This window comes from Perissodus microlepis, chromosome 9, assembly GCF_051167445.1.
Source record: "Perissodus microlepis isolate ML-2025 ecotype Zambia chromosome 9, ASM5116744v1, whole genome shotgun sequence".
In the NCBI taxonomy this organism is placed as follows: Eukaryota; Metazoa; Chordata; class Actinopteri; order Cichliformes; family Cichlidae; genus Perissodus; species Perissodus microlepis.
The window spans coordinates 32117501-32142487 of NC_140469.1; the positions used below are offsets into that span (position 1 = coordinate 32117501).

At 44.8% G+C, this 24987-nt stretch overlaps 1 protein-coding gene across 1 annotated transcript in view; it reads right to left on the bottom strand.

The window, feature by feature from the left end:
• LOC146380876 (melanoma receptor tyrosine-protein kinase-like) overlaps window positions 1-24987 on the bottom strand; it is a 43839-nt gene that overhangs the window by 16688 nt on the left and 2164 nt on the right. Inside the window, exon 2 of the mRNA XM_084940268.1 lies at window positions 160-311. Coding sequence (XP_084796394.1) covers window positions 160-311 — 152 coding nt within the window. The remainder of the gene's footprint in view (window positions 1-159; window positions 312-24987) is intronic.

The window sequence follows — 24987 nt, forward strand, 5'->3', positions numbered from 1 at the left end:
TGTGTTGTCTGTTGCTGGTTTTATTGATTTTATTTATGACTTTTCTTTCACTTTATTATTTGCTTTGGTTCATTTATAACCCTAACCTCTAATTATTGATTTGTAATCATTCATTTTATTTGTACACTGGTTTGTTGATGCTGAGGGACGGTGGCTCACCTGCAGGAAGGACAGGTCGTGGTGCTCCTGCGTGTAGGTGATCTCCAGGTTCTCCAGCACCACGGAGCAGTTGGAGTACATCCTCACCATGCTGTCGTAGTGCTGCTCGTACGTCCCCAACAGCGACAGGTGGTTGCTCATTCCCTGACACACTGAGAGAGAAAGAGAGGAGTGCACAACATCAGCTGCAGTTCCTCTGGATGATGGGATGATGCAGTTTCCTGGTCTTTTGCCCTGAAGGGAACAGTAACCACTCTGAAGTGGACCTGTTTTGGCTTTTTCTGTTTTTTCGACTCTTGGATCTGTGTGATCTCATGGCTGCCTCATGTGCAGAAGCCCCGCCCACCTGCTCATCAGTTCATTGGAGATTTCTAATAAAAAAATTCAAAAATAATCTGTCATTTAGATATATTTTTTTAAATATTTAACCAAAAGTCCTAAATATCATTTTAGACGCCCACATTTAGAGTTTCTTCACCACAGACACTCAGTCCTTTGGTGTCTCAAACAGGAGGGGATGTTTCAGAGTTCACAGGTAATGAAACCCAGTCATCAGGTCATTGTGTGATGTGTTCAGGGAAGCCCCGGACCAAAGCAGGAAGGTGTAATGCAGCTTTAAACCGTAAAAACGAGAATCGAACGAGTTGGGCGGCAGCTGTGGAGCCTGTGACGGTGTGAGGAATGAAGTCCGGCAGGTTAAAGAGCAGCCACTTCCTGCTGAAACTAACACATCAGAGCTCAGGTTGCACTCAGAACTTCACCTGAAAGTCAGTGGAGGAGATCTGAGTGCAAAAGCAACCCGATCACACGAGAGGCTCAGACTGTACCGACAGATTTTAAACTTCACATCACAGAGTGAGTTCAAACATCTAGTATGGTGACGGCCTCGGGCCTTTCTCACCTGTCCTGCAGGTTTTCCTCACACCTGATCTAAACACTGCAGTTCAGAGCACTAAGCTCCTGATGGTCTTTCACTCCATCACAAAGATAACACAGCTGCTCTTCATCTGAAGGGAAGCGACCCATTGGTCAGGGCCGCGCAGAAAAGTTCAGACATGTGCTGTTACTGTATATGTGATGCAATAAAGTCAGCTAACGCCTGTTTCCTTCAATCCTATCTTCTTTCCTTCATTTATCAATTTATCCATCTCTCCTTCCTTTCTTCCATCCTTCCTTCTCTCTTTGTATCCTTCTTTTCCACTTTTTCTTTCATCCTTCCTTCCTCAACCATTTCCTCAGTCCTTTCCTTCTATTCCTATTTATACTCTTCCCTACATAGCAAAATTGGTATGGCCCACACAATGTGCTAACACATGGCCCACATACTGCAAAGAACGACGGCCCTTTGGTGGCCCAGATATGGTTTGCCAGAGGTGGCCCACACATGGGCCAGCACAAGACCAGTTGCAGACTCACTGCTGGCCCTGTGCTGGCCCAGATGTCAGCCTAATGTGTACCTTAATCAAGCCATGTAATAACAACATGTGCTGGAACATAATAGTGCAAAAGTAACATGATGAAACTCTGTTCAGACAGTGAATGGACTGATTCTTATTTAGCACTTCTCTACTCTCCCAGATTACTCAAAGTGCTCTATACAACACGCCACATTCATCCAATCAGACACTTTCTCTAAACTGAGTGCTTTCTAACTACATTCATATTCCTGACATGCAGACTGAAGGAATCAGGGATCAAACCCCTAACCTTCGGATCAGTAGGTGATCATTAATTGGTCCTTCGACGCTGGAGCCCTGGAGTCGACATTCACCGAGGGGAGAAGAGACACGCTGAAAGACTGACGTCAGCCAGGAAGTTTCTATAGCAAGGTCCCGAGACATGAGAATTTGTCATCGGGCCGGTGGATTAGCTGTCTGTTTTCTCTCCTCGATGAATGACGATCGGCAGGATTTGAGGCTGATATTACACGCTAAGCAACACCAAGTAAGTTCAAGTCTTTGCTACTGTGTGCGGCAAAGCACGCAGCCACTGTGTGAGACTGCGTTGACACAATAGGCCTAATTTTTGTTGGTTGTGAGTGAGGATATTTGTTGTTGTTGTTGTGTTCGTGGTGTTTGTGTGAGTGAGTGTGGAGTAGAACACGCGGTCTGTGACGCCAGCTGTTGTTGTTGTTATCAAGCAACCAAGAGTGCGTCAGAGGGTGACGAGAAGTTTATGATGGAATTCGCTCCTGGCAGCGCAAAGTATTTGGAATATTGGCAAAAAAATAAATAAATAAATAAATAAAATCTTTAAATAAAATAAAAGATTTTGGGTGTAAACTGCTTGCTGGAAAATGTTAGAAGTTTTCAGAAAACACAGCAGCCTTGAAGAGCGTGTGAAGAAGGCCAGCCCACATCAGCAGCAGTTAAGATATGCTCTGGTGAATGGCTTCCCCCACCCCTTGCTGACACAAAATGTTTAGATGATTCTTTAGATTGCCCTGATCAACAACAGCCGGTGCTCCAGACCATTAATTTAACCAGTTGTTAAAAGTAATCTGCATTAAGCTTAGGGTTGCTCAAATTCAGTACAATGACATATGAGCTGAAGTAAAATAGGTAAATATTTTAACTAATGACGTGCATAGAGGCACTTGACCTGTGTGAAAGACTGTCATCCCATTATGAGCCATTGTTGAGATATAGAGCACACCTGTGAAAACAACTAATATGCTGAACCCTGTATGAAACAGCTAAAACTACTTGATGGAGAAGCTGTATTGAATATGAAAATGCAAGTCTTTGCCACTGTGGGCAAAGCACGCAACCACTGTGTGAGGTTGCGTTGTGGTCTCTTCTGAGCTAATGAGCAAGCTACACATGATCAGATTGAGAGCTGGCTGAGAACTCAAAGAGAGGGAAACAGAACTATGATAACTGGAGTGTGCAGCGTTTCCGTGAGTTCAGCTTCTTCTTTCAGATGCGCAGCAGTTTTCCTGCATCTTGACTCATGTGTGTGGAGTGTTCATAGCATCAGCATCATGTTTTTGTTATTTGTTTTGTTGGGTTGAAAAATAATTAAATAAACTTGTGCTCATATTTATGGATCACCATGGCACATACCACTGGCCATATGATTTATTTATGCAGATGAAAAAAGTGAGTGTGAATGTGTCTGACGTCACAGTGTTTTTGTGCGCTGTGTAAAAGTAATTGCCTCTGATTGTGAGAGCGGTGATTCTGCAGGTCACCAGCTATTTAAAAAAAAAAAAAAGAGTACAAAAGAGACAAAATTTACATTGTAGATGAAAAATAATCATAGGAAAAAGGTTTTGTGTTTATCAGCCAAGAACAACTACAATCTCATTTTCTGCTTTTAAGAAAGGACTGTTCACAAAAACAGAGAGAGAGATGTGTGTTGGGTAAGCAGTGATAATAATAATGAACATGTCTTAGTTTGTCACTTTCAGGTGAAAAGCAGACCTGAATCAATTTTCCACATGCAGCGGTCGGAAGAAAGTTATAGTTTAACATCATTGGAAGCGTTCAGGCCAAGTTTCTGGCTGACTTATTTACAGCACCATGTGTCCCTCATCCTAACAAGCGAGCTCTCACTCCTCCCTGAAGACAAGTGTAACCTGGACGTGTGTCCCTCTATCTATAAAGAGATGATCTATACTGCTCGCCCAAGTGCAATGTCTACAATATCCGAATCTAGGTTTGGGAAGGAGATTGGCGGTAGCAACTCTGTAAGAGCAATAAGACTTCCAACCCACATAACACGCACGACCACAGGTTTGTGAAACAAAGTTTGCTTTATATATATTTTCTTTGGATCAGTTCCCTTTGCTCATCCTCAATGTAGGGATACCTTCAAATGCAGTAACCATCTCAAATGCATCACAAAAATAATTGAAACAATCAAAACAGATGTAAGACAAGAAACACAATATTTCAACACCCCAAAGAAAGGGAAAAAGAAAAGAAAATAACATGTGAGTGTCCAGTTCCTTATGGCGTCAGTTTATTCAGTCACCCACTGTCCTGGGTTAAGAACTGAAAACAACCTGAATCTCAGGCGGGGAAAAAGTAGCAAAAGAAAATGATAAGGTATCTCTCAGGTGGGCTTCCTTTTGTTTTTTTCCCTACCGCCCTCCTGGTACGGCAGACATCAACGTGTCGGCGTCCTGACACACAGAAGGCCTCCACAGCAGCAACAGTGTCTTAGACCCACGATACCAGCTCCTCACTCAGCACACATGGAACTGTACCTCAAAAAAAAACAGTCAGAATAGTTCAAAAAGTTCGAAGAAACACTCCGACTCCTTCGAGGTAGGTACCCGTCTGTGGTTCACCGCTAACGACAGCTCTCTCACAAATGTTAATGGAACCTCTTTTCAAAGAGCAATAACATGGCAGATAAAGAGACAGCAGCAAAGTCCTGAGCAAAGAGTCCCAGCAAGCAGCAGCAGTGTGGACAAACCGCATCAGAGAAGAAGAGCAAACCCATCATCCTGCCTGATTGGATGCATGGCACTGTGTTTCCAACAAGCTGCAAGTTCACTGTGCATGTGACAAGAACGTTTGAGGAGAACTGAGGAGACTGTTGGAGTTTGACATTTGCCACTTTTGGAGTAAAATGGCAAGAAGAGACAGTGGAACACAGGACAAAGCTGAAGGAAAACTGCCGGCTGTTGGACTGTTGAAGTGGGAGAGGACACAGAGTGAGAGTAGGTAGAACACAGAGGAGTGCTGGTGTTTAATGTGGGAAATCAAAATTTGGGTTAGCAAACCTGGGGAAAAGAAAACTGACTGTTTAAGTGGGAAAATTGAGAAGGAGTCTGAAACACTGCGAAAAGAAACATACAAAATCACACACACAAGCAGAACATGCATTAACCCTACTAACACAAACACAAGAGAGCTCATGAAGATTAGACAACATCTTAAGCATGTGAGTCTGTTTATCATCTTGTCCAAGTCACTTAGTGTGATGAGAAGTGATGCAAAGATCAGTGGACTCATAGCACATCAGTTACAAAATGATTAAATAATAGCAGAGAAGTGTGTAGGAAAGGCAGCTTTAAGAACATGCTCTGCTGGAGATGCAGCTCCACAGACATGCATTAAACCTGCCTAATAACACAAACACACATGCAATGAAGATCAGCTTGTTATCTCTCATCAGTGTTAAAATTGTGTAAATTTAACAGACACTTGTTATCAAATGCTGAATATATCCAATGCTGACAACTAACTCTCTAGGTTACAGGACAACAGTTTAACTTTTGTGGGAAAAAAAGATTCTGGTTTGACCAACCAGTGATCAGACAATAAATTTAGTTGTTGATATAGTAAATTGGGAGATGCTTCCTGCTTGATTGATGCAGCACAAGTAATTTACTGTATGAGGGAAATTCTATTTTTTGTGATAATATTTTGAACATGCATTTCTGTTGTCCTGTCATCTTAGTGGGTTAATAGCTGATATGCAAATTAGTTGATCGTTCTTAGATTAATGAAAGGTGACTGAATTTTAGCACGAGTGAATAGGATGTGTTGGAGTTTGTTAGAGTGGAGACTCTAAACCACTGAGTTTCCTGTTTTGATGTGCGGGTGAATCCTGTACCTAGATACACAACTCTGAATACGTCAGAACAAATGTCTTTTGTGAAGTGCATGACAACATGTCACATGTTTTATGATGACGGGGAAGAAAGGAAAACGAAATAAATCTGTGGCCTAAATGAGTGAAAAGCACAGACCTGGGGATTAAACTCATAGCTAATAAAAAAAAATTAGGGTTATGTTGTGTGTTGTGCAGCTGATGGTTGGTTTGGAGTTAATCTAGCTGATGATTTTTCTGTTGTTGTGAAGTTGAGCCTGCCAATTAGTATGATGGTATGATAAATCGTGCTAATGGTATGATCTACCCTCCTGAGTTGAGGAGCTTGTGTCATGACTTAACGAGGCCTTTTTATTTTGATGACAAAAGCTGACAAGGCTTGACCACTACTCAACGTTAACCTTCACCTAGACAGGACAAAAGGGTGGATGAATTTATGTGTTTCCTTTTACAGGAGCAGAAAGATGACAGCAACATTTGAGGTTGCGTGATCATTTAACCTTTTAAGTGCCACTTTCTGTGTCTGTGCATCTACCAGGGGTGTTATTCACTACCTTGTGTTGCTCACAGAGGAAACTGTGAGAAAGTGTGTATACACCTGCGCAGCGCTAACATTTGCATTTTCTTCTCTACAGCATTACAGTTCTTCATGTGAATTGATCATGTGATTTATACCAGGACAGCTGGTTGATGTTTCCTTCATAATTAGTTGTAGATTGATAGAAGTTTGATCCTTAGTAGTCTGCAGAGATGTTGTGTGCATTCCAGAGTGCTCTGGCATTCACACCCACATTCTGGGAACATGGGAGAGGGCATACCTTCTCTTATTGTTTTATGGTAGGATAAACGTAGCTATATCTGTTTTAGGCTAAGTGCCTTCTGTTTAGATGAACTGCTGGACTTCCAAACCAGCAGGTTTAGGGAAGTCTTTATGGGGTCACACTCTGACCACACACACACACACACACACACACACACACTTACACAACGCACAGGCAAGGTACTCTTTGTGTGTATGTATACATCGTATGTTAATGCACCTATGTATATTCATGTAACCTCTATAAAAGAGCAGTGTTACGGGGGAGCAGATGAGAGCAACTGGGGTCAAGCGAAGGAACGGCGTTTGTCCGGTTCTCTCCCGTGCACGAGAAACATGAAGAACTTTGCCTACTTGTGTCTTGCTTTGCTGTGTAATTACATTGTCTTCAACGTTCCAGCGAATAGGTTTAAGCTACAAACCTATCATGTAATGCAGCTTTAAACCGTAAAATCGAGAATCGAACGAGTTGGGCGGCAGCTGTGGAGCCTGAGACGGTGCGAGGAATGAAGTCCGGCAGGTTAAAGATCAGCCACTTCCTGCTGAAACTAACACATCAGAACTCAGGTTGCACTCAGAACTTCACCTGAAAGTCAGTGGAGGAGATCTGAGTGCAAAAGCAATCCGATCACACGAGAGGCTCAGACTGTACCGTCAGATTTTAAACTTCACATCACAGAGTGAGTTCAAACATCTAGTATGGTGACGGCCTCGGGCCTTTGTCACCTGTTCTGCAGGTTTTCCTCACACCTGATCTAAACACTGCAGTTCAGAGCACTAAGCTCCTGATGGTCTTTCACTCCATCACAAAGATAACACAGCTGCTCTTCATCTGAAGGGAAGCGACCCATTGGTCAGGGCCGCGCAGAAAAGTTCAGACATGTGCTGTTACTGTATATGTGATGCAATAAAGTCAGCTAACGCCTGTTTCCTTCAATCCTATCTTCTTTCCTTCATTTATCAATTTATCCATCTCTCCTTCCTTTCTTCCATCCTTCCTTCTCTCTTTGTATCCTTCTTTTCCACTTTTTCTTTCATCCTTCCTTCCTCAACCATTTCCTCAGTCCTTTCCTTCTATTCCTATTTATACTCTTCCCTACATAGCAAAATTGGTATGGCCCACACAATGTGCTAACACATGGCCCACATACTGCAAAGAATGACGGCCCTTTGGTGGCCCAGATATGGTTTGCCAGAGGTGGCCCACACATGGGCCAGCACAAGACCAGTTGCAGACTCACTGCTGGCCCTGTGCTGGCCCAGATGTCAGCCTAATGTGTACCTTAATCAAGCCATGTAATAACAACATGTGCTGGAACATAATAGTGCAAAAGTAACATGATGAAACTCTGTTGAGACAGTGAATGGACTGATTCTTATATAGCACTTCTCTACTCTCCCAGATTACTCAAAGTGCTCTATACAACACGCCACATTCATCCAATCAGACACTTTCTCTAAACTGAGTGCTTTCTAACTACATTCATATTCCTGACATGCAGACTGGAGGAGCCAGGGATCAAACCCTTAACCTTTTAGCCTTGTAGCGGCGGTCTCTATTTCACTCTTCTGTACCACCTTTAGGAGTCAGTCCAGCAACATGCATTTGAACGCGAACAAGTCCAGGTACTTTTCTTGCAAAAAAATATGTTTATTGAAACTTTTAAGTTACATGGCAAGACTCGGTCAAAAAACTGTGTTGCTTCCAGCTTATCCGACTCCCCAACTACGTAATTACAGTGCGCCGGAAGCCCAAAATACTAAAAAGCGCATTGGAATGTCGCACTTCTATACTCTATACATTTAACAAACAGTATTTTGAAATCAACTAGAAATTATATTCTTAACATCAAACATGTATATTTCTCCTCTAATCATTTTATCAGTACCAATAAAATTAACCTTTAATTGGCTCTTACATCATCCGGCCCCTAATTGGTTAGGTGAGAGAACTAAACAATTACTAACTTACACATTACTCATTAAGAGCCAACCTAATTGTAATGTCCATGAACAAACATTCTTTCTCTTCATTGCTCGGATGAAGCCTCCTCCAGAAGACACAACTTGTTAACAGGTCTTTCCAGGATGTTGCTTTTAGTTTTTACTTTCAATCTTCGGACTGTTCCACTTGAGTCTGGCAACGTCTCAACCACTCTCCCCATGAGCCAGGAGTTGCGTGGAGAAGAACTGTCCACCAGCAGCACAAGATCTCCGACCGTGAAGTTTCTTCTCGGTTTCAGCCACTTCTGGCGCTCTTGCAGAAGTGGAAGATATTCACGAGTCCATCTGGTCCAAAACAAATCTGCTAGATATTGAACCTGTCTCCATCTTCTTCTGGTGTATGCATCATTTTTGTTGAAGACACCTGGAGGCATGAGGGGCTGTGACTTAAGCAGCAACAGATGGCTCGGCGTTAAAGCTTCAACGTCATTTATGTCTTCTGTGACGCTTGTGAGAGGTCTGCCATTAATGATGCTTTCAATCTCACACATTATCGTATGAAGACAATCTTCATTTGGCACTTGTTCCTTCAAGAGAGCGCTGAGAATTCGACACACTGTTCGAATCTGTCTCTCCCAAACTCCACCTTGATGTGAAGCAGCCGGGCTGTTAAAAATCCACTTTATACCTTTTGGTTGTAGGACTCTTTCAATTTTGTCGTTATCCAGTCTTTGAATGGCTTCCCTCAACTCCCTTTCCGCTGCCACAAAGTTTGTGCCATTATCTGACCTCATGATGGTAACTTGACCTCTTCTGCAGATGAAACGGCGAATCGCATTGATACAGGAGTCTGTGTCAAGACTGTCTGCAACTTCAATATGTACAGCTCTGAGAGTGAGGCAGGTAAACATGACACCATATCTTTTGACAGTACCCCGGCCCCGCTTGACATCAAATGGGCCAAAATAGTCGACACCAGTGTTTGTAAACGGAGGTTTGTCTGGTAGAAGACGGTCTTCAGGTAAGTCTGCCATCTTCTGCTCACCAACCCTTCCAGAAATCCTACGGCAAGTTTGACATTTGCTAATTATCTTTCTAATTGCCGAATTGGCTTGAGGAATCCAATATCTACATCGCAATTGCGCCAGCACATAATTGCGACCGCAGTGACCAGTTCGTTGATGGATGTCTCTCAAAATGATTTCAGAGATTTTGCTGTGTTTAGAAAGAATTGCTGGTTGTTTAGCATTTTCTGGCAAGCCTGATTTATGGAGTCTGCCGCCAACTCTCAGCATCCCATCTCGAAGAACTGGGTCTAATTTGAACAGCTGGCTGCTACAACTAAGCTGTCCTCCCTCCTGTAGGATTTTGATCTCCTCTCCATGATGTTGTTTCTGGCTGAAACGAACAATTTCTGATTCGGCAGCCTCAAGATCCTCCAAAGCAAGCGCTTTCTTTCCCATTGCAGATTTAAATGTCCTCATGTGCCCTTGCAACTTTAACTTTTGCTTTTCAGGATCATTTTCATTTTTCTGGACTATTTTTGAGTACTGTTTTCTTTCTTCTTTTAACATCCACAGCACCTTCCTTAGCTTCATTATCCAGGCCACTGCTCTTTTCAGTTTATTCCAGTCTGAATAGTAGTCTATCACACGTCTCATTGGTTCCATGCCTTCCTCAACTTTCAGTATATTAACCGTTGCTGAAGTCTTGACTTCTGGATCATTTTGAAGGTTTTCCTTCTTTCTCACTGGCTGTTCTGGCCATTCGTTTTCATCTAGAAGATAGTTCGGCCCGTGAATCCATGAACCTCCTTCCAACAGATATTTTGCCTTTAAGCGCGGTTGCTGCTGCAGCGCTGAGGTTCTGTGGAGCTCGTGATAAGTAATAAAGAACGTTAAGGTATTAAAATATGACATCTCATAGTGATGGCATGCATCTGTACACACACACACTTACACACACCCACAGAACTGTTTGTACAGAAACTGGTCTGATCTGTCAGATTTTTGGACATCATCCTCGACTGCTGCACGGTACACTGCATGTTAAAGTCTCTCCTCTGTGTACATATGTGTGTGTGTGTGTGTGTGTGTGTTTGTGTGTGTGTGTGTGTGTGTGTGTGCGTGCGTGCGTGTGCATTTTTCTTGGAAGGCCACAGAGCACTCAGAACACACAGTTTCCCAGTAGCAGCTGTGCACTCAGCTCCTGTCAGTGTGTTTAACACCAAAACTCTGCAGGCATCTTCATGTTTCTGAAGATCAGCTGACTTCATGATGGGTGGAAACTGAATTGAATCCACCTCAACAGCTAATCTAAGTCTCAAGCGCTCCGGGTTCTCCACTCAGGAGGAAGCTCCTGTGAACAAACTCAACCACGAGCCCAAAGCGTTTGCCCAGCCTCCAAACTCCATTCCTGAATAATCAGCTGGACACGCTGAAACACGCCTGGTCCTCTAAAGCTCCGCCCACAGGCCTCAGGACCCTCAGAATCCACTGTGGGGACATCCAGAGTTCATCACAGGTCAGAGCTCAAATACGAAGATTTAGGTGGATTAAACTGTCCGGCTGTGCACAGCTCCCACTCACACACATTACCTGGGCAGGCTGCTCAGGTGTGCTAACAACTTGTTTTTTTCCAGCCCACATCTTTCCCAGGCAGCAGCCCATGAGTCAGAGAGGTGGACCGGAGCTGTGGAGGGTGATCCTCCTGCCTCAGGCTGCAGGCCGGAGGCTCCACGGCCTGCAGCAGGTTGTTGTTGGGTCCTTAGCTCACAATAAATTAATGGTAAATAATAGTGAACTGAATGTGTAGAGCCAACTGTGTCGGTTAAGCAGATTTTTCCAGATCATATTTTTCCTCAAATTTTTTCACACAGGAAGTGAAAACGTCAAAAATCTCGCTAGCTGAGCTTGAACGTTTTCTCGTTGAGGTGAGGAGGTAAACCTCTGCGGCCATGACACACAGGAGCAAATAGTGCGTTACTTTCAGCGGCGGATTGATCGACGTGTGCGTGCTGAAGCAGACCTGCGGAGGCTGCACGTCGCCCCGTGGTTCGTGCACGTCAGCGATCGTCGCGCTGCCTTCTCGCAACTCAGATAAATCACACGTGAATCAGAGTCAGACATGAAGAAACTGGATCAGTTAAATCTTCTTTATCCTCTCGTCTTCCTCCTCTGCCTCCGTGCTGACTCAGCACAGCGCTGGCAGGAGGAGAGACGGAGCGTTACTCTGAGAGGGAAAGTTTCTAAATCCCCTGATCCTGTAAAGCAGCAGCTCTGTGTGTGTCTGTGTGTGTCTGTGTGTGCTGTGATTAGACAAACTGTTCTGTCAGGGTCAGGGTGCCACATTTATCTCTGTCAGCAGGTCGTCTACCTCTTGTTTCTTCATGCTAGCTTAGCGCAAAGACTGGGAACAGCAGGAAACTGTTAGCCTAGCACCACAGATATGAAACTTCTATGTGACTAGAAAATCACAACGGTTCCATTTTTATTTGATTCACGGTGTAACAGCTCGTACTGGGACTGCCTCACAGATGCTTTAGACATAAAAAGCCTTAAAACATGATTTATATATCATATTTTGGGGATTTTAAGTAATTCAGACATTAATTCATGAAACATTTTTATAGTTTTTTCCAAAAACTGAAGCTTTTAAATAGCTGCACAATAGAAACAATGGTGTTGACTTAAATATGAAGCCTTTTTTAAAAAAAAAACCCCACACATACAGCACAATATGTGGCAGGCTAACAGTTTACAAGGCTAATGATTATAATATGAAATGACGAAGATAATGAAAGGAAACATTTTTAATGGAGCTCTATTTCTACATTTCTGCACACATACTGCATAACTACCTCTGATTCTCATCAATAAAGCTGAGCTGAAGTTTCTCGTCTGTTAAAGGAAACGTATAAAAAATGATTGCGTAGTCGGTTAAACGATTGATTTCATATCACTGAAGCAAGTGGAGAATATAATAGTGTACAAGTGTTTTGACAGTCAGATGAAAACACTGCAGAAAAAAATATGTTGTTGCTTTTGTGCTGCAGGTTTGTGATCAGTGGGAGTTTGACCTTTACTTCAAGGTTGGCAAACACAGATGTGTGCAGGGACAGGACGCACGCTCAGTCGCACGTCAGCCAGCAAATCGCAGAATCCTGCTTTCACGTTTTCCTTTTCTTCATCGAACAGAAACAAACACTGATCGAGTCCAACGCGCGGACGTAAAGAAAGGCGGCGAGGCCTGCTCAGTGCCGCCCGCTGTCAGACCTTCCCAGAGTGTTTGAGCGGGCAGGAAGTGGTTAAAAACCTGGTTGTGTTGGTGAAGGTTGGGTTTGCTAGAGCGAGCCTGTTCTCATCATCAGAGTCAGCGGCGACGTGAATGTCTCCACAGGCCGTGTCGAGCGTCAAGCCACAGTTTTCTCCCTTTACCTGCTAAATCACCATGGTAACAGGTGCCGAACACCTCACCTGGTCCGGTCATGTTTTACTTCAGTGTTCGGAGTAGTGATGATTTTATGACTGCCGCTTTACTGAAGCTGCCTGAACGTTCATTTGATGATTTGACTGTGATCTGCTGCTGGAAACACAATAAACACGTTTCCTCCTCTGTGATTGGTCACCAGATTAAAGACTGTGCAGCAGTGTTACTGTTTCTTTTCTATATGTTACTGCTTTTTAAGCTATTTATAGATTTGAATCACCATTTTATCATCTTCATCTGATAACATCTCTGACTCATTTTGTGCAGAACAGTCAGCCAACACTGGAAATACCCTTTCTTATGTGAGCACGCTCAGAGCCCGGGTTAACGGAGAAAGTTAATAACCACCGTCTGACACCAACCACCTCCAGCTCCGCCGGGCGGGTCACACGTCTCAGGGCGTCCTATCAGATTACAGCACTGTCGTTAGACGGCTGTTTTGTCTGCGTGCTGTAGCTGTTTATGGTCTCCAGGGGGCAGTGTCAGTAACTGCTCGGTGGGCAGTTACTGACACTGCCCCCTGGTTTTCCTACGCACATCTGCAGCCAGATGTCCATGTCTTTACTACAAACCCAGCTCGCTGTGATCTGGATTCACATACGTGAGCAGGATAGGCAATCACATGACGTCCATCCAGGCTTTAATCTTCACGCTCACGGCATCTGAACACTCAGCGGTGCGACTGATGTTACAAAGGTACAAAGATTAAACCATAATATTAAAGAAATGTGAAGAAGGTAACGTTTTAAGTGACGAGGTGAATAAAACTGGAAAAAAGTTAAGGCTTTAATAAAACTGATCATATTTGAAGCCGTGACTCATATCACAGCTCTGTCATTACAACAGGAGAGACTCTGATGGAGCACAAATGAATGTTTAAATGTGTGTAAACAGTTTTAGTCTTTTATTTCAAGGGCCTGAGAGGAAAGAATGAAAGCTGAATCCAAACACAGGTTTAAGCCACATTCAAATTTAACACGAGTTCAGCAGGTTGGAATAAATTAGCTGCTGTGGTTTAAGATACTCGTGCTTGTAGAACAACAGGATTGTTTTAAACTGCTGTCAGCCAGCAGGAAAAACACAAACAGGAATAAAGCTGCTGCATTTCTGTCTGTCACTGAGCTCTGAGGTTCCAGGAATGGTGACGCTATTGCTGAAGAATTGATTGGTATGTAGGCGAGATGTCATAGCTGCTGATCTCTAACCTGGAACAGGTTACCATGGTGATTTATCCCAGTCAGAAGTTACAACCTTTACAAAACGGAAAACTCAGGATTAAGCCTGAAGTTAGTCGGATAAACTCAGGCTTCATAGTTCAGACCTCAGGCAGGTTCATGTTGTTTAACCAGCCGTGACTGTTTACTCCGTACTCTGAGACAACAAACCGCATTTCACTGATATGATTGTTTTATTCATTTTTCTATAGATATTGGAAGAATTTGCCAACAATAACTGCACAGCGAGAATCTGCACAGCCCTCATCAGCACCGTTACCTGCACACAGGTGGGTCACCTGCACACAGGTGGGTCACCTGCCTGCCCGTCAGATCACAATCACAGCAGCAGCCAATCACAGCTCAGAGACGAGCAAAGAATTTATTCGTTTCACAAAAGATGGAGAGTCAGATAACGCACACACACACACGCGCACACACACACGCGCACACACACACACACACACACACACACACACAGCAGTGCTTTTTCCTGTCTCATTGCAACATTCAAGGTTTTTCAGGACTTTCTGTCAGAGGAATGAAATGAGGTCACTGAGACGTATCTGTGTGTGTGTGTGTGTGTGTGTGTGTGTGTGTGTGCGTGCGTGCGTGCATGTTTAGACACCTTTGTGAGGACAGAAGAGTGCAATGCTACTATACTTATGGGGACAAAATGTCGTCCACGCGGGTTTGAAGGCATGTTTGAGGCTCACGATGTGGTTTTAGTGTCAGGGTTACCGTTGGGTTAGGTTAGGGCTCAGGGTTAGTGTAGGAGGCCAGGGACAGCATTATGTCAATGAGATGTCCTCATTAAGATATAAAAACGAGCGTGTGTGTCAGTATTGAATTAGCTGTAATGAGTGAAGTGCTGCTGACTCGTCTCTAACCACCTTCAGCATTCAGCACAATCAGGGTCAGTCACTCAGCACTGAGACCGTTTGTCCTCTTGTTGACGGTCTGAATCGACCAATCAGCTGCCAGAACACTCGTTACAAATCTGAACCCAAACTAAGTCAACAAGTCTGCGACGAGCATACACTTAATCTGATAATCTGATAGCTTATGGTGTAAGGAACAGAAACAACTGAGGGTTTGGCTTAAACTGAATAAGAATGCTTCCTACTGAAGGTTATCAGCGGTCATAATTAACAGCAGACAATGAAGAGTGAAAAGACCTGTCGGTCCACCTCCGCCTGCCAGCGTTCTCCTGCAGTCTGAGCAGCATCGGCCTGCAGAGCTGCTCACAGCCTGACGCGGAGCTGTGTGTCGTACTTTCAGCTACACAAACACGGCGACACAGCCGTTGCTATAAATCTGACACAGCTGAACCGTTGAAGGCGATCCCGTTCACTGAGCTCGGTGCCAGAGCTTTGTTCACAGCCGAGCTCGCTGCTAATGTTTCAGGTGAAACGAATCCAAACACGGTGATGAAGTTCATGTGGAGCTTCAGCGGGAGGATCAGCAATGTGTCTCATGTTGTTCTTACGTCCATCGCTCCTCCAATGAACTGTGAGTGTTTTCTGCTGGTTTTAGGAACCCCGCCATTCTTCTCTGCTAACTCTTCTCCTGCTTTCTTTTCTTGGCATCTTTATTTATGCAGCTCATTGAAGCAGCTGAGCCCTCCAGCAGGAAAGACAACGCTCGGCGTAAAATAAAGTCAGAGCGGTCGGCGTCCTCGCTGTGAGGCGGCAGCTTCTTCACTGAGGACAGAAATCTATCTTCATAAAAGATCAAAGACGAGCAGAGAGGAAACGAGAGGAGCCGAAGATGGAGAGCCATCCTCGCTGTGACCTTCAGTTTCCCTCTCAGACACAAACACAGACAAAGAGACGAAAACAGAGTTCAGCCGAATTCACAAAACACCCGAGAGACGAGCTGGGTTTGTGATCAGGATGAACACACACACACACACACACACACACACAGATAAATAAACAGATGTAGAATTCTACAGATATGTTTGTGGATGCGATCCTGTCATTGTTGTTCTTAGTAAATCGTTCCTTCACGTCTTCAAACTCGTCGCATGTTTTTGTTTGCTGTGTTACTCACGGTGGTGTCACTGAAGCATGTTCAGGTTTCTGTGATGGAGAAATATTAGAAACATGCGTCACAGCTGCTTCACATCACTGTTTTTTCATATTTGGTTACAATAAGTCGTTTGACTGTCGCTCTCCTGATCCACTGAACTGCTTCAGTGATGAGTGGAGCCTCTGCAGTAAAGCTGAGCACAGGAAGCAGCCTGCAGCACACAAACAGCCGTTTCACTTGCAGTTAACACCAATCATCCACCTCACAGTGATCCAGCCTCACCCAGCGACGAGCGCACGAGCTCCACATGGATATCTGAACAGCAGCGTCTGTTCCTAAAGCTCAGAGTGAACGATGAAACCCGAGCCCGTCCCGTTTCATCAGTTCATCAGACGTTTCTGTCTTTATCCGACAGTTTATTTAAGCAGAAGCGGGCTGCGCTGCCAGGATGGAAATCAATATTCACTCCAAACAATAAAGAGCTCAAACCAATAAAAGCTCACGGTGAAACAAAGAGAATGAGATGGAAATCAATGGTCACCTTCCCTGCAGCAGAAATCAATGACAGCTTCCCATCGCTCTGCCGGGCCTCGTCTGAGCTTAAACTGCTGTTAAGTGCTTTCATCGATCTTTTTAAAAACCCACCACAGAAACACGTGAACACCGATCGAGAGCTGCACGGGTCCAGCCCGGCGAGCACCGAGGGCCGTCACCGTGATGCCTTTGCTTGTTTTTATGACTCTTATGTTTGCATTCAAACTGTGACGTGGCCTCGTCCTTTTAAAAAGGTCGAAATGGAAGTAAAGACGGCGTGATGTTTAAAGCTGCGCGGTGAGGCGTTACCAGTCTGTCTGCTAAAGAGTGCAAAAGTGTTCATATCAGCACCGAGATCCAAACTTCACACCTCAACTGCAGGGTGGAGACGCCCAATTTACCCAATCACCACCTGCAATCAGTGTGTGTGTGTGTGTGTGTGTGTGTGTGTGTGGCACAGATGTTAGTTCATATCAGACTTCATCCTGTCATGTTTATGGGAAACAAGACTGAAATTCAGAGAAGACAGACAAACATAATGTTGTCCTGCAAAATGCCACAACAGGAACACACACACACACACACACACACACACACACACAGTCTTCAGGAATGTCTCAGCCAGCTGAGAGGGGCCGTCCTGCTAAACGCAGCCTCAGCAGGTCTGAGCTCAGCTGAGAAAATCGTCTTTCTGTTTCCTCATAAAATCATTTCCAGGCTCTGAACTTGTGACTTCAGAAACATTAAGTGTGATCCGTCAAACCGGTCCCTCGCTCTCTCAGTGTGTATGATGTCATGACAAAAGCACATATAGAATGTGTGTAATAGCAGTTTGTGCAAACTGGATTAAGTAAGTGTTGCAATTGTGTTGCGTGGGAACCCGGGGAACTGCGGGCTGCACGACTTGCTTCATTTGTTGCCTCCAAATCTTTTCTTCCTCTGTTTACGTGTGTGTGCGCACTAGCTGCATGCACAGACACACAATCCTGTCCACCAGTGGAACCTCGTGAACACACCAACATCAGAAACTAATCGTTAGATCTGCAGGGTGTGTGTGTGTGTGTGAGGATGTGTGTGTCTGTGAGGGTGTGTGTCCTGCCTGCAGCAGTGTTCGCAGGTCAGAGCGAGACTGTGCTTGTCTGTGAGATGGAAGCTGCTTCACTCTGTCGCTGTTTCAGGAAAATTCCAGAAGGGCCCAACGAGTTTTCCCTCTCTGACAGGCAGCATGTGCTCCGACCTTTGGTACGCTGCTCCCAGCCACACAGATAACCTCTCTTTTGGGTTGGCACAGAGTAACCTGAGAGTTTCACCTACAAAGCCTCTGATAGGCGCAGGCTGTGCGGCCCTGCAGCCTGACAGGAAGCTCTAAGCGAGCGAACTCTGCAAAGACCATCAGTTGTTTCAAAGAATTAATCAGTTAAATCTGATGATATTTGACAGAAAGTAAATGAAAAACATTTACTTTCAGTCAGCGACACCAACAATCAACAGTCAACAATCATCAGCTCCATGTCATGTCTTTGTCATGTCTTCCTTCCCGGTCGCAGCAGATGGCCCCGCCCCTCCCTGAGCCTGGTTCTGCCGGAGGTTTCTTCCTGTTAAAAGGGAGTTTTTCCTTCCCACTGTCGCCAAAGCGCTTGCTCATACGGAGTGCTGGGGTTTCCTCTGTTGTATTATTGTAGGGTCCACCTTACAACATAAAGCACCTTGAGGCGACTGTTGTTGTTATGCTGCATAAATAAAGCTGAACTGAATCCACACTCAAAAAAATTTATTGGGTGGTTGTTACATGTACAAGATTCAAACTTTGAACTAAATAATTTCTGTGGTGAACGTAATTGAATCATGTAGCATCTGCATGAACTTCAGCAACTTAATTTGTTCTTGTTGAGATGACCTGATACAGTCTAGTAAGAGTGGTTATTTGCTGGACTCACAGAATTCACAAGATCACATTAGATGTCAAACTGCAGGAAAATCGCTGGAGTTTTAAGAGGCAGACAACTACACCCACACCACGTGTATGCTATCGCTATTTATTGTGGTTTAACCTGTCAAGGACAAAAACGTACAGAGAAGTCTGCATCAAGCCTCGTAATCACAGCTTTCCTGGTTTTAAGCCTGGAGTGACAGCTTGGTGGTGTGATGGTTGGTGCTGGTGCCTCACAGCAAGAAGGGCCTGGGTTCAAATCCACAACCTGGCTGGTTTGCAGTGTGTAATTAGAGTTATTGGTAATTCTAAACTACCCATGAGTGCAAATGGTTGTTTGTCTCTATGAAATCATCAACCCCCATATTGGTTCATTAAGCACGACTAGCAGTAATTGCCTTGATTAGCGAAGTAGTTCAAACAACAAGATTTCATTGAGTTCTCCTAAAGTTTTTAACTTGTGTCGAATCAATTAAAACAGATTTCACTCTACATACTTAAATAAATCACTTTAAGTCAATGTAAGCATACTACGTTCATCCAACGTAATCCGATTACATTTAACCACCAAATGCCAAATGTGTTGGTCTGACATGGTCAAAAATGGGTTATTGTACTTGGTTAAATCTTGTGGGAAAAGGTGCCGTGATTAAATTGTGTTCATCCAACAACAGATTTTTTTGAGTGCATGCACCACAGTGGATTTTAAATCAGTCAATCAAAATGTGACTGAAGTGCTGACTGTCAGCTTTAACTCAAGGGGTTTAATGAAAACACTGCACAGCTGTGCAGAGTCTCACTCTTTCACAGGCTCAGAACCAGCTGGACAGGTGAGACCTGCTCCCTCGTTGTTCCCTGAGCCACAAGAAGGATCTGCATTTGATCCCATCCAACTTTCCTGAAAGGGTCAATACAGGCTCCAAACAGACTCGGATGCTGAAGGACGTCCTAAACTGTGTCACTGTACAAAACCTCATGGACCTGACTGTATGTCAGGAAACCGTTCTAAATGATTTCACTGAGTGATGCTTCAGACCAGTGAGCATCCATGTGGTCACCTCACCCTCAACCAGCAAAGTCTCAGTCACCTCCTCCTCCAGCCACGGGGACAAAGACGCATTTCTGAGCCAGCTGAGACACTGAAACTCTCCCAATATCCTGAGTCTACCCTGCAGCTCCTTCCAGGAGGACATACATCTCAACTAGGAGCCTCCAGGTGAGTCAGGTACCTGTCTCAGTGTAGAAGAGCAGCGGCTCTCCTCTGAGCCCCTCAGCCAGTCTCTAAGGTGGAGTCCAGAGACCTTTGAGGGGAGGCTCGTTCCTGCTGCCGTGTGATTACATGCAGTTTGTGACAATCATCAACTGTTTATCTTCCATGCAGATACCTGCAGGCTGCAGGTGTGAAACCCGATGAGGCTGCGTGTGAGCCCGACCAACAGAGACAGCAGGTCGTAAGAAAAGCCTCTAAAGCACCGAGTGGCGTTTGTGTGATGGCGTGCGGGCACGCAGGTACACGAGTGGCCTGTATAATCCGGCGAGCACTTTCTCAGCTCCATTATTGACATTTTTCACATTCCTGCTCTGAAAATCCCACAGGCTGCTCTTGACGGGCGTTAGCCGCCGCCGCTGGGAAACCTACCACACACAGCGTCTCTCATTCATTACAACAGCAACAAGGACTTAACTCGCCAACGCGGTTAGATTCAAGTTCTCGTTCCCACCTGCAGCTCCCAGCAGTCTGGAGCGAGTCCCATCAGTGACTCAGCGCTGGTGAAAATGACATGTCAGCGTGACAGCTGATATCTGTGTGAATACCTCAGTGAAACTGACACAAGCCAAAAGCACCTGCGACTCACTCAACCACCTAAACACAGGTTTACACACCTGTGGAAACACCTGAGTGTTTACATGTGGTGAAAACGACCACAAAGACGCAGAAACCCAAAACAAAGCATCATCACGTTCATCTACACACACACACACACACACACACACACCTGCATCAGTGTGACATGTGTACTAAAGTTCACCTTCACCTCGCTCTGCTGGTGGCTTCTTCCTGCTGTCGCTGCTCACAGGGAGTCAGTGATTGTTGGGGTTCAGTGTGGAGTCGTTACAGTAACTTAAAGTAATTTAACTGACTACACAGCATTAGGGTGGTGGTGTGGTGGTTAGCATCATCGCCTCTCAGTACGCAGGTTTGAATCCACCATCTGGCCTCTCTATACTCTGGCTTCCTCCCACAGTCCAAACACGTGATGTGAGTGTGGACGGTTGTGTGTCTGTGTGTGTGGCCCTGTGATAGGCTGGAAGCCTGTCCAACGTGTACCCCGCCTCTTACCCTACGCCAGCTGGGATAGACACCAGTGACCATGATCTGGAGGAGAAGAAGAAGGATGTGCGGGTGGAGAGCACCGCCGCTCTGACACGATGCTGACACGTTCAGGTACCATCACATCAGACGTCCTCACACACGCACACAAAAGCTCAATCATCAGTGTGTGGTTCGCTTTGATTCATGAGGAAAAGCTCAGCGTGTCCGGCCCCTCCTAAACCAGCAGCCAATCAAAACTCTTGAATCGAGGCGGGACTCGGAGAGCTTTGAGAGTTACACCGCTGACCTCGGCTCAGTTTTTGGGGTGTTTTTCAGTCGGGCCGATTGTTGTCGTATTTTTTTAGTCAATGCAGCTCGGCTGGGTATGTTAACAGCATTACCATGGTTACCGCCAGGCTCCAACGTCTTCTTTATTATTGGAGTCGAGTTTCACTTACACACACACACACACACACACAGCCAAGGTCTTTCCAAAAAGTCAAACTCAATGGGAACTCTCACACTCACACACACACACACACACACACACACACAGATGCTCTGTGCAGCCACAACAATCAGTGTTTGATGATTTACTGCAGCTGAAGCTGGATCAGAAACACAGAAAGCGAGCAGCTGCTCTCTCCCAGCACACACAATCAGCAGAGAGTGCAGCCAATCAGAGCAGCTGGTGTCATCAGAGAGACACGCTTAAAGTCTCCGAACAGCTCAGTCTAAAAATCTGATTGTTTTTGTGTTCAAACGTAAAAACTGAGAGGACGTTGGTGTGTGTGTGTGTGTGTGTGTGTGTGTGTGTGTGTGTGTGTGTTTGTGACAGAGACTGGGTCAGTGTGAGACTTTAGTTTGCTAACTGGTAATTATGTGACAGTGCAATCAGCTCATTTCAGTAACATGAAATTAATGCAGCCAGTTACTTTCTCTGGCAAGTAATTAAGTCATCTACTCCATTACTTTTAAGGAAAGTAACTTGTAACATGTAACAGATTACTTCTTCGCTGGTTGGTGCCGATACAGTCCATGAAATAATCACATACAATCTTTCTTTTCTTTTCGTGCTTGAGGTGATGAATATGTAAGCGCTGCATTTCACAGGACAAATTTCCTGAGGTGTGTTTCTAGTAAAGAGAGCGTCACCATGGAAACCAGGAAAACAAAGATGGAAAGAAAACATGGCAGCCATTTTTCTCAACCCAACTAGCACATCGTCATGACAAAGCGACACATTTGTACCTGCTTTTATATTTAAAGTGAATACCAACTCTGAAACACACAGTGTGCGTCTGAAACACACACACAGCTTTTTGCTGTTTAACGAGCACATGTGAGGCCGCACTGATGAACTGTTGTGTTCAGAGACACCAAATAATGTTGCGGAGCGTGAATCAAAATACAAATTGTTTTCTGCCAAAACAAGACGAGGTTGTGATTATCTCATCAACTGCCATGAGACTGGGTTGACTTGTTTGGTCGCCATCTTTGGTTTAATGACATGAGTGAGAATTTAACCCTCAGTCTTGGCCTGCAGGCACTCTGTCTGCCTGAGCAGTGAAACAACAGCCCATTCTCAACAATGACAGTCACACAAATACACTCAAGACTCACTCAAATCCTCCTGCTAATCAAATTGTGTTTGAAACAAAGATGGAACACAGTCAGCTGTTTTCACTTATTACACACACACACACACACACACACACACAATCACAGATAAAACTCTAATCTCAGCAGAGCAGCCTGATTGGTCTGACATACACTGAAATCTCCCATAATGCCCTGCAATCCAACCAGAAACTGTCAAAATAAAAGGTTAACCTGAGAAATTCTCAAAAATACAACATTCATTTATCAGCTGTGTCATTTCCTGTTCTTTCTGAGGAGCAGGTTAAACTTCCTGAGGAAACACCGGGGCTGATGGGAACTGTGGCACACAGGTAAGAAGGACTCACCTTCTGACAAACATGAGATCAATGACAATGATCGATAGGTTTTACAGGCTGGATTTAATCCTGGATAAAGTTTTTTCTAACGCTCCTTCCTGTTTACATCCTGCCTGCTGCTGTAGTTTATGATGCGTTCAAAGAAATGTCGTATTTTTAAAATGTATTTATTTCTAATGTGAAGCCCCTCCCCTTCCTGCTCAGGGTTTCCTCCTCTTGTTAAGAAACTAATAACTGACATCACATCCTGCCTTATCTCTGGGATCTGTACCCAAGACCTCTCGACATGTTTTTCCAAACTGGGTTTAAAAGTGAACTTCCAGCACGTTCATGGATGCAGTGCAGGAGGACATGCAGAGGCTGGTGTGGCAGCAGGGCTGTGGCAGGAGGAGATGGAGGCGGATGACTTCTGAAAGGAGCAGAAAGAAGAGGAAGAAGATCGGCTGTGCCTTCTCTAAAATCTAACTTGCATGTTATTTATGATGCTGAGCCTCGTGTGCTCTTTCCACTCTGAGCTGTGAGTGGGGAGTTCTTCTCTTCGATTAAGTTGCATTATCGCCTCGGTAGTTCCCACAGCACATGTGGAGTGGGATGTGGTAAACCCACAGTGCTTTTCCAGGCTGTACAACAACTCAGTGCTACAGGTCTGCACAGAGCCCAAAGGATGCTGAAGGACCTCAGTCACATCCTGTTCTCTAACCACCTGCTGCCGTACGTCACACCTCACAGCAGCTTGTCTGCTCACTGAGACACTGTGGACTCGTCCTGCACACGTCACGTCACAACTTCTCACAACCAAGATATACAGACTCGTGTGTTTACGGGTCAGTAATAAGAACTAAAACAGCATGAGCCTGGAGCTCTCTGCTCTGAGCATCCCCACACTCATCTAATCAGACCCCACACTGACCCACTCCACCCAGGATGTGAACTCATTCTCGTCCTCCTCTCTGATGAGGTTATCGTTCCCTGTGGGACGTCTGTCTCATGGAGAACGTGGGAGGAGCAGAGACACTTTAACCCTCACAGCATGGACGCAGGCCGAAGCCATCAATCACCGATCAGTCAGAGAAACGAGCTCCTACGGGTTTCTGATGGAGATCAATGAGAGCGAGAAAAGAAGGAGAAAACTACAACATGTACTCAAAGTACTACAATACGAGGAGAATGCACATTACATAAGGAGCTGAGATCATCAGAGATGGAACTGTGGTGGAGTTTAAGTCTATGTGGACTGTAATGTTCTCTTTATGATCTGCTGTTGTGTACGTTTGTGTCTGTGCAGAATAACGTGTTTGTGTTGCTGTAAACCTCGGGTGTTTCACTCAAATTACAACAACAATAATCACACAATGGTTGATTAAAGCTCCGCCCCTATTGTTGTGGCCGAGCGTGTGACACAATCACTGATTTCAGTAAAGACCACCGACAGTTACGACTCGGCGTAGCAGAACACCATCACAGAGCAGAGTGTCAGTAACAAAAGAAGGAGCTGGGTGGAGGTGGGCTGCAAAGCAGCTTGCAGATGAGCAGCAAACATTAGCTATATGTGAATAAAAGTCCCAAATGTGACCAGAGGAGCCTGTTAGACCCACAGCAGAGAGCAGAGTGAGCGCCCTCCACCAGAGTCAATGCTTTGTCTGACAGTTTTAATGAAACTCACATGGGCTTCTTCTTTGCTCCACCTTTCTGCAAACTTTCATTCAGCCTGATGCTTGTATACATTGTGAGTCATGCAGACAGACTAATCGCACTGATCACTGCTCCAAATCCAAACAGAAACGCAGGTATCACGGCTCCAGCTGTGGAGCTGAGATCCTCACGCTGCAACATTTTCCACCTTTCACTTAAAGCCTGATTATCATTTAAAACACGTCAGCCTCTCACATGTCACGTGTCTCATCATTATTAGGAGTATTACAGATGAACGAACTGCACTCTGATGTCCCTGTGCTGTTTGGGAGACACGTGTTCTCTGTGGGGGAGACGCGAGCTTTGGCTCAGATGCAAAGCAAACACGAGAG